This window comes from Bos indicus x Bos taurus, chromosome 8, assembly GCF_003369695.1.
Source record: "Bos indicus x Bos taurus breed Angus x Brahman F1 hybrid chromosome 8, Bos_hybrid_MaternalHap_v2.0, whole genome shotgun sequence".
Lineage (NCBI taxonomy): Eukaryota > Metazoa > Chordata > Mammalia > Artiodactyla > Bovidae > Bos > Bos indicus x Bos taurus.
Window position 1 is genome coordinate 98,836,665 of NC_040083.1, and position 15,265 is coordinate 98,851,929.

The following is a 15,265-nucleotide window of genomic DNA, read 5'->3' on the forward strand; positions in this document are numbered from 1 at the left end:
CACCTGGAAGAAGAGACCCACAGCCATGACGGGTTACAAAGCCCTTTCTCCTCCCTTAACTCACAGAGTCCCTCAATTTCCCTGTGAAATGGATGTTACTGCATCCACCCCGGTGCTAGGAAAACTGGGGCTCCAGAGTACCGTGTACTGAAAAGAGTGCCTAAACCTGAAATTGTAAAAACCTGGGTTCGTGCATGAGCTGTGCGACTCACTCAGTGACTTGCCAAGGTCTAAGAGCTTTGGTTTCCCCACCCAGAAGATGGGAGAAATTGATCAATGGCTCCTAAGGTCCCTTCTGGGGCTAAAGACTAAAGTTCTAGGTTGTATGCCTCGTTACCATGAGTCGCCAAGTCAAGAGGAGAAGGTCCTAAGTCTTAGGATCTAGTTAGAAAGGTTTGCTCACATACACAAATAATGACCTTGAGGCCAAATGAGCGAACTGCCAGGGAGGGTGAAATAAACTCAGGTTTACACAGAGGAGGAAAAACACTTTGGGAGTTCAGGACATGCCGCATGAAGGGCTGTCATCAGAGCTGGTCTTGAAGGATGGCCAGAAGTTAAACGGGATGAAGTGAAGTGAAAAGTCGCTCAGTCATGTCCGATTCTTTGTGACTCCATGGACTGTAGCCCACCAGGCTCCTCCGTCTATGGGATTTTCCAGGCAAGAGTACTGGAGTGGGTTGCCATTTCCTTCTCCAGGAGATCTTCCCCACCCAGTGATCGAACCCAGGTCTCCCGCATTGTAGACAGATGCTTTACCGTCTGAGCCACCAGTTCCCTGGTCTCTTAAACGGGATGAGAAAGGGCATTCCAGGAGCTGCACCAGCATAAGCAAAGTGACTAAACAACAACAAAACCTCACCAGAGCCTAGCCTGCAATGAGCCCCAACTGGAAGGCAGGCTAATGAGAAGGGGGCTGGGAGCTCCCGCTGCTCCACATGGCTCGGATCCTCAGAGTCAGGCAGATAACGGCCCTGCACCTGCTCTTGCGGGGCAGAGAAGCACGCCATGCTCACAGAGCTGCAGGCTGGAAAGGCTCTAGCACCTTCAGAGTCTGAGCTCCTGCAGGTGTATGGCCTGGGAAGGATGCCTGGATCCCGCTGAGAACATCCCTCCTGCCACACGGGGCCTGGGCACCGGCAGGCGGGAAAGCCTGGCAGCCAAGTGAGCAGAGGCTCACAGCAAAGACTTTCATAATGGCGTTACCTCCGTGGTTTCTGGAGAACGCAAGTGGCTGGGGAGTGGTCGCCTGGGGTTAAGGACATGCCACCAGGGCAACAAGTACGTGCCTCTCAAGGCAGAAAGATGGGTGTCTTCTCCCTTCTGACTAGAGGAGACGTGAGGGACAGTACCTTGCCTCCCCTTTAGTCTCAGAATCACAGGACATTAAAACCAGAAGGGCTCTTGGAAGAACATGTCCCATAAACCCATTTTACAGATGAGGAGACTGAGGCCAAGGGAGAGAAGGTGGCTTATCTAAAGCCCATCAAACCAGGAGCAAGGTTCAGGCCTGAACTGAGTCCTGGGCCATAGACAATCTGAAGCCAAAAATACCATATACAAAAGGACAACAGGAAAAGCAGCTCTGGGAAGAGGAGGACTGATAAGTGTCAGATGCTGGGGACGGCAAGAACTCTAAATTCAGCACTGAGGAAGCAACTGGAAATGGAACTCTGATGCAGGTGTATAAATGCTGGAGAAACAGGCAAAGTCCCTTAAGAGAAAGCAGTAAAAAGAACGGACATAGAGAAAGAGACACTGAAGTGCAGGGAAGAAAACTCAAGGCATTCAGGCTAAATGACCTCGGTCTTCTCAGCCAGAGGTGAGGCCACCCGTGAGAACAGTCTCTGTAGGGACTGGACTAGAGGTCTATGGTGCAGACTCAGAAGGGGAACCCTGGGGCACTTCAGGGTCCAGTGGGCGCTCATGAGGCTCCAGGAACAGCTCGGGGCTTGGATTTCGCTGAACCTGTGATCTGTGCTTGGGCCAGAAGGCACGGCCCATGGCCTCTCCAACAATGCCTGGCAGTCCTAGAGAAGCAGCAGAGGAAGCAGATGGGCCTGCATGCGTGTTGAAGGGGGGTCAGGGGACAGTCACAGGGGCAGGAGAATCAAAGGGCAAATGGGGACACAAAAGACATGCCTGAGGCTTGACCGGGCGGGGAGGAAGACCAGGGCAGGAGGGGGTTGTTGAGGGCCAAGGCCACGCGCAGAGGAACTGGAAGGAGGCTAAGAAACAACAGAATCCTGGATCTTATTCTGGTTACAGGATAAGAAACAACAGAATCCTGGATCTTGGAGTGAATGGACAGTGACAGGACCCAAGGTGCATCTGGGTGAGGTTTGCTCAAACGAAACTTCAGTGAGAGGAAACCAGGTCTGGAATATTTAGAGGCGTCAACAACTTGAGTTCTGAGTTTGCCCCGGGAGGAGGAAAATGGGCACTTGAAGCCTTGAAGGATGGGAAGAGGGTGCTGAGGTCAGAGGGTGCAGCACTGGGTGGTCCAACCTCAAAGGAAGCAGAAGTACACAGTGGAGGGGACAAAGGATGGTGGGTTGCCCTTCCCTGAGCCATGGGGGCCAAAGGGAGAGTCTCCAGCTCACAGGAAGGAATCAGGAACATGATCTCAAGGAGGCAGCAGGATGCTCGTGGCAACAGTCAAGGGGGTAAGGCAGTGGGCTGCAGACAGACAGGAGGTCCTGAAGGTAGGGCGGAAGTTGGTGTAAAGGGGGCATCTAGTGGGTGCAGAGGGACACATCTGCCCAGCAGGCACTATAACCCAGGCGTACTTAAGCCCTGGCTCCACTGCATCACCGCAGACTGAGCACCACACCATCCATCTCAGGCAGACCCAATTTCCAGGCATCGACTCTGAGTACCTCCTTACAACCATCATGCATAAGCCCAGGAAGTATTTAAAAACTATCTTTCAGGTAGAAAGGCTTAGTTACACAGGAGGAGCTCCAGGTCTCAGTTCAAATATCTCCTACCAGAGAACTCACCCTTTCATACTCTGTCTAAAATAGCACTGCCCCTTACTCTGTCTCCTCACTCTGCTTTATTTTTCTTAACCCTTATTACCACCTGTCATATTATGCAGGTATTACATACATACACTGCATTATCCACTGCTTAGAACACGGCCTAGTGCACAACAAGCACTCAATAAATATTTTTAGATTGCTGAATAAATTCTCTTTAAAACCCAAAGCTAGATTCTGCTGGGAATGGAAACTCTGAAGTCTTTCTTGCTTTTTAAAAGAATAAAGCTGACAGTATGACATTCCTTGATTTCAAACTATACTGCAAAGCTACAGTAATCAAAACAGTCTAGTACAGACACATAGCTCAAAGGAACAGAGAGCCCAGAAATGAACTCACATTTATACGATCAATTAATGAACAACAAAGGGGGCAAGAATCTAAAATGCAGCAAAGACAGCCTCTTCAATAAATGGTGTTGGGAGATCTGTACAGCTACAGGTAGAAGAATCAAACAACTTCTATCTCATACTACACACAAAAATCAATTCAAAATGGATTAAAGATTTAAACATAAGACCTGAAATCATAAAACTTGCAGAAGAAAACATAGGCAGTATGCTCTTTGACAGTAATCTTAGTAGTATTTTTTAATATGTCTCCTTAGGCAAGGGAAACAAAAGCAAAAATAAATAAATGCAATTATACCAAACTAAAAAGCTTTTACACCATGAAGATAACTATCAGCAAAATAAAAACACCACCTACTGAATGGGAGAAGATCTTTGCAAGGGACATATCTGATAAGGGATTAATATCCAAAATACACGAAGATCTCCTACAACTCAACATCAAAAATATCCACACGATCCTATTTAGAAATGGGTAGAAGATCTGAATAGACATTTTTTCCAAAGAAGACACACAGATCTCCAACAGACAACATGAAAAAATGATCAACATCACTATCAGGAAAATGCAAGTCTAAACTACAGTGAGGTACCCATCACCTCACACCTGTCAGAACATCTATTATCAAAAACACAACGAAAAACAAGCATCGGCAAGGATACGGAGAACAGGGAACCCTTCTGCGCTGTTTATTGGTGGGAATGTAAACGGATGCAGCCACCATGGAAAAGAGTACGGAGAGTCCTCAAAAATTAAAAACAGAACTACTGTATGATCCAGCACTTCCACTCCTGGATATTTATCCAGAGAAAACAAAAACACTGATGAGAAAAGATATATGTACTCTTACGCTCATTGCACTGTTATAATAGCTAAGATATGGAAGGAACCCAAGTGCCCATCAATAGATGAATGGATCAAGAAGATGCAGTATCTATACATACACATCAGAATACTACTCAGCCATTGAAAATAATGACATCTTGCCATTTGTGACAACATGGATGGATCTAGAGGGCATTGTGCTAAGTGAAATAAATCAGACAGTAAAAGACAAATATGGTATGATTTATCACTTATGTGTGGAGTCTAAGAAACAAATGAACAAACATTACAAAATAGAAACAGAATTATAGTACAGAGGACAAACAGGTGGTTGCCAGGAGGGAAGGAGGGAGAAAAAAAATAGGTGAAGGTGATTAAGAAGTACAAACATCCAGTAGTTGCAAAATAAATGAGTCACAGGTCTGAAATGTACAGCAAGGAGAATATAGCCAGCAACTATATACTATTTTTGTATGGCAAGAGGTTGTAAATAGGCTTATTGTGGTGATCATTTACAGATGTACAGAAATACTGAATTACCATCTTGTGTAACAGGAACTAACATAGTATTGTTGGTCAGTTATAAAATAGATGAAGAAATAAAAATAAACGAAAGAGTGGTTCTGAGCTGTGTTGAGTTCACTTACTCGGGCACCTCCACTGCGGACAGTTCTGTCTCAGGCAAAGTGAGGGAAGTCTTTGCTGACCAAACACAACCTCCTGGAGCCTGCAAGATGGCTCTCGAGCAATGCCAAGACCTGCTCAGACCACTCGGCCCCGGAGCCCACTAAGCCTGGCTGCGGCTCAGCTGAGCCCACAGCACCTGCTCTCTACACCTGGCAAGAGTCCACGAGAAGAGGGTGGCACAGCATCTTCTGCTAGTTAAAAATACACACAGCATCCGCAGAAGAATTCTTATAATGAGATTACTTTCTACCTACTCTAGAGATGTGCCTACACTGCATCCTCATGCTTGGAAACGTCTCCCTAGCACGTCCCCACGTGCAGCAAGATACTGGACACCTCCAGGGTGGGGCGTCATGGAAGCATCACCTCACATGGGCGCCAGCACCTCCATCCCAGTGTTCTTTACCGCAACAGTAATGCAGTTTTACTCCTGTCTTTCTCTACCAATTTCTAGTAGCCTGTGATTAGCCAGTCCATCGTGTAAGGAATCAAAGGAATACTTACCGGAATCTGGGCAGAGTCGAGGAACTGGAGGCCAAAGTAATCTGTTTCCACCAGGTCTAAATGGTACACAATCTGATCAAACAAATCCTGGCCTTTGGCATGTTTCTGGAAGATAAGGGGTAGATGAAATTTTAGGAGGTGACAGTTGATAAGAAACAAGATTAAAAAAAAAAACCAAAACCCAAACAACAAAATCACTTTCCTCTCTCTACCATACACATATGTGTCAGAGTACACAAATTTATTTAAATGCAATTATTTTTTTATTATAATACAAACTCATGATTAAATCTAAAGCATACATGATGACAAGAAAACCCCACCAAACTACTACTTTATAGGATGATTAGGGAACCAACACCTTATTATGATAAATGGTTAATAAATAGAAAAAAAAAAAAAAAAGTCAAGCATTGATCCTGCCCTTAGCTGCAGCACTAGGAACCCAAAGAGTTGCTGTTGTTTCATTGCTAAGACATACCCCACTCTTTTGCAACCCCACGGACTGCAGCCTGCCAGGCTCCCCTGTCCATGGGATTTCCCAGCCAAGAATACTGGAGTGGGCTGCTATTTACTTCTCCAGGGTTTTGCCCAACCCAGGAATCAAACCCTCATCTCCTGCACTGCAGGCAGATTCCTTACCACTGAGCCACCAGGAAAGACCAACCAAAGAGTAGATGACAGCATATACAAAAATTAACTAAAAATGAATCAAAGACCTAAATGTAAGAGTTAAAACTATAAAACTCAGAATAAAACATACACACAAATCTTCACGACCTTGGATTAGGCAAAAGTTTTTTAGCTAAGACACCAAAGGCACAAACAACAAAGGAAAAATCAAACTGGACATCACCAAAATGTAAAACTTTTATGCTTCGAAGAACACAAAGACATCAAGAAAGTGCCAAGACAGTCCAGAATGGGAGAAAAGTTTACAAATCATACTTCTGATAAGGGACTTCTCTAGAACACATAAAGAATTATTACAACTCAATAATAAAAAGACAAATACTCAATTTAAACACAGGTCAAGGATATATAGAGATGAGGGCTTCCCAGGCGGCACAGTGGTAAAGAAGCCGCCTGCAGTGCAGGAGATGGGGGTTCGACCCCTGGGTCAGGAAGATCCCCTGGAGAAGGAAATGGCAATCCACTCCAGTACTATTGCCTGGGGAATCCCATGGACAGAGGAGCCTGGTGGGCTACAAGGGGGTCTCAAAGAATCAGACCTGACTGAGTGACAGAGCACACACACATATATAGAGATAGAGAGATGGTTCACCTAAGAGAGATGAATAGCCAACAGGCATATCAAAAGATGCTCAACATCATTAGTCATCAGGGAAGTGCAAGTCACAACCACAATTAGACACTCCACACCCACTCGGAGGGCTACAACAAAAGAAGAGAGATCACCAATCTGGAGAAACTGGAACCCTCTTACACTGCTGATGGGAATGTCAAATCTTGTAGCTAATTTAGAAAGAAGCCTGGCAACTTCTTAAACAGTTAAACACAGAGTTACCATGTGACCCAGCAATTCCACTTTTAGGTAAATATCCAAGGAAAAATGAAAACATTATGCTCACACAGAAACTGGTACAAAAATGTTTACAGCAGCATTATCCATAATAGCCCCAAAGTGGAAGCAACCCGAATGTCTATCACTTGATGAATGGATAAACAAAATGTAGCATATCCATATAATGAAATACTATTTGGCCATAAAAAGGAATAAAGTTCTGATACATGCTACAACGTTGATGGACTCTGAAAACATTATACTAAGTGAAAGAACCTGGTTATAAGTTACAAGTGACCACATATTATTTGAGACGTCCAGAATAGTAAGTCTAGAGACAGAAATTAGATTGATAATTAGTAACTGCTTAGGACTGCCAGGTGTATGGGGTGACAGCAAAGATGAACGGGGTTTGAGGGGAGGCGGTTAATGAAGTGTTCTAAAATTGACCATGGCCATAGATGTGCACCTCTATGAATATACTGCTGCTGCTGCTGCTAAGTTGCTTCAGTCGTGTCCGACTCTGTGTGACCCTAGAGACGGCAGCCCACCAGGCTCCCCGGTCCCTGGGATTCTCCAGGCAAGAACACTGGAGTGGCTTGCCAGTTCCTTCTCCAATGCACGAAAGTGAAAAGTGAAAGTGAAGTCGCTCAGTTGTCCCGACTCTTAGCGACCCCATGGACTGCAGCCTACCAGGCTCCTCCATCCATGGGATTTTCCAGGCAAGAGTACTGGAGTGGGTTGCTATTGTCTTCTCCGATGAATATACTAAAACCCACTAAATTTGTATGTTTCAGATAGGTGAATGTATGGTATGTGAATCTCTATAAATAAACTACTAAAAATAGCAGAGAGGCAGAGTTTTTCTTTAGAGTAGTATTCCAGCAAATAAATGAAGAAAGAATAACAAAACTGTGATATCACAGTTTTGTAACTTCTAATGAATGGCAGGCTCTAAGTACTGGATGCCAGTGGCTACTAACATTGCAATAGGAGACAGATAACCAGGTGAAAAACATCCACCCACCCAAGGTATAATCTTGCTCCCCACACCTCTCTTTCCACAGGGAAAAAAGAAATCTACCTTGCAACTGGTTAAACTACTAGATCCAACTGCAGGAAATGCAGAGGAATGTTCTAAACTACAAAGAACCACAACTGGCAAGATCCAGCCTGTGGGAAATTCTAGAAACTCTTCAGGACGAATGACCCAGTTTCCTCAACAAACAGAATATAGGGAAGAGAAGAGATCAAGAGGACACGTACAAATTGAAAGAGATTTAAAAGACATTTGTAAACAGGCAAGCTTAACTTGCAGTATCCAGGAATGCACACTTGGGTGAGCAATCTTGGAAAGACAGTAAAGAAGTGATTACAATGAAGTCAGGGTAGGTGCTGCTCTTGGGGCTGGGCACAGGGCTGGGAGGAGGCAACACCTGTGAACTTCGGCTGGCTGGCAGGGCTCCAGCCTTTGATGCGGGTGATGGTACCAGGGTGTCTGTCTGCCTCCTAGTAGTTCATTAAAGTGTAGCTTTTTGTTTCCTTTGTACGGCTCTATTTGTGTTATATATATAAACAACAATAACAAAAAGTTAAAAAAAAAAACAAGAACTTCATCAATGAATTACAGTCTCCTTCCTTTCCAGAAATACTCCTCTGAAAGCAACAATTCAACACAAGATTCCAGAAGGCTCAACGTGCAGTGACATTCTCTGTAAACGAATCTAGTGGAGAAAGAAGGTAGGATTGGGGGCGGGCAAAAAGGAGAAACAATCAAAATTCCAATCACAGAACACGGCACTGAGGCCCACCAGCACATCAGAATATTATTCGGCTGTTACAAAAGAGAATTATGAGGATGAGACAGAACTATGGAAAATCCTTATGACAAACGTTCAATAAACAGAGCACAAGGGAACAGCAAACTGTGATTCCAGCTACATAAATCTGTGTATGTACTGCACATGGACTACTTGATAAAAACAGGAGAGTGGCAAAAATTACAACAGTTGCGTTAGCACGGAGACACGATAGGTGGCTTATTTCCCAAGTTTTCTTTAACACTGATCTTTTGGCAGGTGTCAGGCAACAAATACAATGTAAAAAAAAGTCACAATCCTGGCACTCTTCCTCCTTGCCCATAACAATCCATTCTCTGCAGGTATTTTTTCCAATTACTCTCCAGTGCTGCTGGCCCCATGCAACACCTATCAGCACGGTGCCAAGGCTTGATTAGTGGGTTTCCTAGTGGGAGAGAACTAGTCAGAGTAAAGCTTTAGCAGCAGGATGTGGCAGAAACAACTGGGCTGCGAGGAAGCAAGAGACCTCTTGTCCCGGATGCACCAACTGCAGCCTTAAAGCAATTCATAATCTTGCCAATCCACATGGCTGCCCTGGACTTCCCCCCATGGCTGCTAATCAGACCTGGCCACGGTCCCCTGGGTATACAGGGCCACCAAAGCTCAACTGACCCCAAATCCAACCTGCTCCCCTCTCTTTTGGTTCAGGGCTTACCATCCAGGTATGCAATTTTAACACTCTCAGGGTCTGAACTCAAAAAAGCACAGATCCGCAAATGTAAAATGAGGGGAGTTAGCCGAAGGCTTTGTCTAGATCATTCCAAATTTTATTTTTCTCATGTCTTTCTAAAATGACTCAATTTAGACGCAGCTCAAGGTGGTGGTTGGGAAAATAACCTTTCTAGGGGCAGTGGGTCCCTTCTGCCAATGTAAGATGGGCTCCCTTACTGGTAGACCCTTACTCAGCTGGACATGGAGGTGGCAGACAGCAGAGTCTGGTGTACCATTTTCACTCACCTATAAACACTTTCCCTCACTCACCTCCCAACCAAGTACACTCTTAGGTCTCTTCTGCTGGAAGAGGGAATTCCCAGTGGCCCTTACTGGGCCTAAAAAGAATCTGATGAAATTATAAGGGCTGGAACAAATAAAAAGGTCCTTGGAACAGAGGTGCCAGGGCTGAAGACAGGAGGATCAAGACCACAGTGCTTGAATCAACCATCTCTCACTCCTCCCAGCCCGCAGTGTGTCCACTCTTAAAACTGAGACGGTTCCAGATAATTCATCTGACCACCAGCCAGGACACCTTACTGAGAGCAGCCCCTAGAAGCCCACAAGTTGTCATCTTGGGCTTATTCGCCCAAACATATCCTTCTTCGGCAACATGTCCAACTCTGTTCTCCCCGCCCCCCTCAAAGGCAATAAGGGCCCCTCCATTGGGTTCCCACAAGCAGGCTCAGGCCTTTATTACAGGCACACTTAACACACTGCACCACGGCTACTCATGTTCCCATCTTACTCCTGCTTCAGACTCAGCACTCCCAAGGGCAGAGACCTGCTGAGTTCCCCTGGGTACCATCCCTTCTTCTCTCCATCCCCAAAGCACAGGCCTGGCTGGCACCCAGCAGGTACACCAAAAATGTCTGCTGGATGGATGGATGGATGGATAGGGGATGTGTAGGGTCTAGGGCCATGAAATGGATCTTCTGGAGGGGCCAAGCTAAAGCACACAAAAACAGACTGATATTTCCCAAGCAGCAGACCTAAAAATGAGAATACACTCATTAAAATCTTTTCAAATTAAGTTTTCCATGAACAAGCATCTGGGGAACTGTCCTGTACTTCCAAGGCCATTTACCTAAACACGATTTTGTGGCTATTACATTAAGTGCTGTCGAGTGAGGACACAAGGAGATCAGTTAATGTGACAAGACTAGAAGCTGATCCTGTTGCCTCATCATTAACTAAGTCGCCCTCTCTGTGATGAAGTCACTCACTCATTCAACAACTGTTTATCAACTGCTCATCAAATGCCAGTCACCCTTCCGGCAGTGGGGTACACTGGGGTCACATAGTCTGGGAGGAGCAGCTACAGGAAACTACAGAAGAACAGATTCTTCGTGGGGAATGAAGTCAGCGGAAAAAGCTTAAGACCCGAGCCCACAGGTCACAGTACCAAGTGGTACTCCATGCCTTCCCAAGCTCAGTGTAAAATATACTCAGTGTAAAATCTTTCAAAGTTCTAAGCACCATCTTGAAATCCAACTACAAGACACGTATGGAGAGTTGCCCCACACACAGCAGGATCTAGAGAGCTCTACCCTCGAGTTCTTGCACCACATCACCTAGTTTTTCGGCCTCCCATCTCAACACATCACTTTTCACAAGGACCAGCAACTAGTGGTTTGGAGATGGTATGGCTCTCTATAGCAGCTCCTTCTGATCTGACAGGAGCTAAAAATAACCATGCACATTAAAACCATGTGAAATAAGAATACCGGGTTGCCAGCTAAAGACAGGGCCAGGCAGGCAGCCAGCAGGGAAAGGTATGGACATTGTGATACCTTCGCTGGCCAGTCAGAGGTTCCAATTTAGTCTATCTGCTGGTTCCCAGCCAAGGTCCCGATAAGGAAGACTGCTGGACAGCTGATGTCTTAACTGTCCTGCAGATAAATGAACCAGCCTGACCCTCTCAGATAAGATGCAATGGGCAACATCTCACTGCAGCCTGACCCACGTGCAACGTAATAAGTCAACAGTGGTCCTGGAAGAACAACGAAGATAGAAGGCCAGCCATCCAAATCTCATTAGTCTCCAGAGCATTCAATGCTGTGCATCCCAGGTAGGTTTGAAAGGAGGAAATAAGCCGTGTGTGAGAGTGCCAGTCAAGCGTGCACATCCGAGGTGGTGGAAAGCATGCCATCTGGGCAGAGAAAGGACTTCAGGAGCCTTGAAGGCACACGAGGCTCTCTCCCTTCCATCCACCGGCTCCACATCCATCAGAGGCTAAGTCCCTCTGCACCCATCTTCGGAAGGCTCTCTCCCTCCTCTCCATTACGGCTCAGGCCACATCACCTCATCTGTGGGCCAAAGCAAGAGTCCCCCGAGTGGTCCCAGATTATCATTCCATTTATCAATTATTGATCTTAAGTTTTATAACATATGGAAACTTGATAAGCAGAAAGGGACAGAGGGTGGAGGTGGAGGAGAGGGTGGGAGGAGGGGTAGAGTCTTTCTTTAGCTCTAAGTATTAAGGTGCCCATCTGATGGTGGCCTCAAACCGGTTATAAATACACACAGTTGTACCACGGTGGAGCCATGCCCTGGGACTCTTAGAGGCCAAAATGTTGGGTTGGAAAACCAGCTCTATTTCTTTTCTAGCAATATGACTGTGACTTTAGGCAACCCCCCACGCCGAGTCTCAGCTTCTCCGTCTGAAAAACAGGTACTCTCCTCTACTCTGTCCACCCTGCTAAGTCACGGCATTAATAAAAAAGAAAGCAAACAAGCATCCACTGTCAACTGCAGTGTCCTATACACACAAAGGAATTATTATCACTTTCATCCAAACTTTATTTCTCTCACATCTCCACAGGAATAACACAATGTGCTTTTTTGCCAAATGCTGAACAAGTGCCGACAAAGGTCCATCTAGTCAAGGCTGTGGTCTTTCCAGTGGTCATGTATGGATGTGAGAGTTGGACCATAAAGAATGCTGAGCACTTTAGAATTGATGCTTTTGAACTGTGGTGTTGGAGAAGACTCTCGAGAGTCCCTTGGACTGCAAGGAGATCCAACCAGTCCATTCTAAAGGAGATCAGTCCTGAATATGCATTGGAAGGACTGATGCTGAAGCTGAAACTCCACTACTTTGGCCACCTGATACAAAGAACTGGCTCATTGGAAAGGACCCTGATGCTGGGAAAGATTAAAGGTAGGAGGAGAAGGGGATGACAGAGGATGAGATGGTTGGATGGCATCAACAACTCGATGGACATGAATTTGCGCAAGCTCCGGGAGTTGGTGATGGACAGGAAGCCTGACGTGCTGCAGTCCATGGGATCGCAGAGTCAGAGACGACTGAGCGACTGAACTAAGCTGAACAAATACATGATCTAGTAATCCCATTTAAAGGAAAACAGGCTAGCCTGGCTTTGGGATTTTGGGTAAACCCATGTTAGTTCTTGGAGATCAACTCCTTCCTTTCCAAGTTCTTAATCACCCCTTGTTTAAACAGCTCTCAGAACTCTAACTGTTCTCATCAGTGGTCTTCCTGGCCATTGGTTCCCAGAAGGTACCTGCCTCAAGGCATCTTTCAACTGTCTCTAGGAAGTGCTAATTTCATGGTTAGTTATTACTTCCTATACTCACCCCCAAACTAGATAACTTGCTACTTTTCTCTGAACCTCAGTAGGAAAGTAGCTCTCTATTACCTGCACGTGCACACAGAGGGGCCAGGGGTCTCTGTTCCTACTGCCATCACTACTAAGTCATCACAAAGAAATATACACTGTTTACACCAGGATGTCGTAAACACAAATATCTGAAATTACTGAATAAAGTTACCTTGAAATTTCACCCTGAGTGAGAAATAGCAGCTCAGCCCTCAGCAAGATCTGGTGACTCAAAACTGAAATCTATTGGTGCAAAGACAATGCAGAGGATCCCTAATCTGCTGGATTGAAGGCCAGGCTGTCCAGCTTATAAATTCCACCTCCCAGTTGAAGAAGACTTCCATGTTTACCAAGGTTCCATGACCCCAGTTTTCAGAGAAAGCCTGAGACTCAGAGAGATCAACATGACCAAGTTCCTATTGCTCACAAGTAGCAGACCAAGAATCAGAACCCAGCCTTCTGGGTTCTAGGACAGAGATCCTTCCATCTCATCCCACTGCTTCTCCAGTCGGCTCATTCACCTGTTTGGCTCCAAACACATGCAATGTGTCCAGCCAGCAAAGAAGAAATATTTCTTAAGCCCAATTCAACACACAGCTGCAGAAAGCGTGCTTCATGCGTGGTCTTGGCTACAGGTGGGAGACACAGCCACCCAGTCAAACACCAGCGGACCTCCTGGTGGGAGGTGGGGGGCAATTCCCATTCTGTTTGGAGGAAGGGAAGTTGGGGCAGAATGGAAAGTAGTTGATTCACACAAACACTAACCCAGAAGCCACGACACTTTCTGTGGGGGACATCAAGAGTCTGGGCGGCTCCTAGAAATTCAATTCTGGTAAAACAGAGTACGTGCTACTAATTTCCTGACCTGCCTGGCTAACCATCTCTTAGAAATCGGAGGAAGCAACCAATACCACTGCCCTTAATTTTGGCCAACAAGGAAGTGAGAACAGTCTCAGAAGAAAGTGTTGTTTTGGTGTGCGAGTCAGTGAAAGGAGACAGTGTGAATGGGGTCCTCTTCCAACCAGGGGCGCAGGGCTCTCCACATGGGACACGAGCTCTGGGCGGGTAGAGGGTAGGCTTAACGGTTCCCGCATACAGCACCACCACACTGGCTTCCAGGGATGGAGCGATCAATCTAAAACACTGAGACTTTGTGCTCCTTTATTGCCTATCGATCAGCCTCTGTTCCAGGCTGATAAGCCGTCTTTGGCCCGAGAGTCAAAGCTCTCATTAGTTTCTGCTGTAGGAATTAAATAGCCCCAACAGCCATGATCCTATGAACCTTCTTGCAATCATCGTGGAATACCTAACACCTTCTGATGACCTCAGTTTCTGCCTCCCTATAGCTGCTTCCAACCGTGCCTACCACATGTGACTCAGCAGTCAGTTGAAGGCAGACCTTCACCTAAGTGCTGAATAAAGTCTGGACACTAACGCTACTTGATCCTGGCAGCCCTGAAAACTCGTTTCACCCAACACTTCAAATATTACACCTCCCCCTCTCAGTAAGAAACCCTAAAACAGCACAGGTTGAATATGCTTTAATTTGGGGGTAACTACTATCAGGACTCTTGAGAGTCCCTTGGACTGCAAGGAGATCCAACCAGTGCATCCTAAAGGAAATTAGTCCTGAATGTTCACTGGAAGGACTGTTGTTGAACCTGAAACTCCAATACTTTGGCCACTTGATCCAAAGGGCTGACTCATTTGAAAAGACCCTCATGCTGGGAAATATTGAAGGCGAGAGGAGAAGGGGATGACAGAGAATGGTTGGATGGTATCACCGACTCAGTGGACATGAGTTTGAGTCAACTCCGGGAGTTGGTGATAGACAGGGAGGCCTGGCATGCTGCAGTCCACAGGGTCCCAAAGAGTTGGACACGACTAAGCGACTAAACTGAACTATCAAGCCCAGGCTTCCCTGCTGGTTCAGTGGTAAAGAACCCACCTGCCAATGCAGGAGACAGGGTTCAATCCCTGGGTCATGAAGGTCCCCTGGAGCAATGCATGGCAACCCACTCCAGTGTTCTTGCCTGGAGAATCCCATGGACAGAGGAGCCTGGTGGGCTACAGTCCATGGAGTCCCAAAGAGTCAGACATGACTTAGCGACTGAGCACACACTATCAAGCCCATTTTA

At 46.0% G+C, this 15,265-nt stretch overlaps 1 protein-coding gene across 9 annotated transcripts in view; it reads right to left on the reverse strand.

Annotated features, from left to right (window-relative positions):
• EPB41L4B (erythrocyte membrane protein band 4.1 like 4B) overlaps positions 1 to 15,265 on the reverse strand; it is a 138,390-nt gene that overhangs the window by 99,155 nt on the left and 23,970 nt on the right. For all 9 annotated transcript variants that reach the window (XM_027550462.1, XM_027550469.1, XM_027550467.1 and 6 more), the window contains exon 2: positions 5,410 to 5,514. In XM_027550462.1, the coding sequence (XP_027406263.1) occupies positions 5,410 to 5,514 (105 nt within the window). The remainder of the gene's footprint in view (positions 1 to 5,409; positions 5,515 to 15,265) is intronic.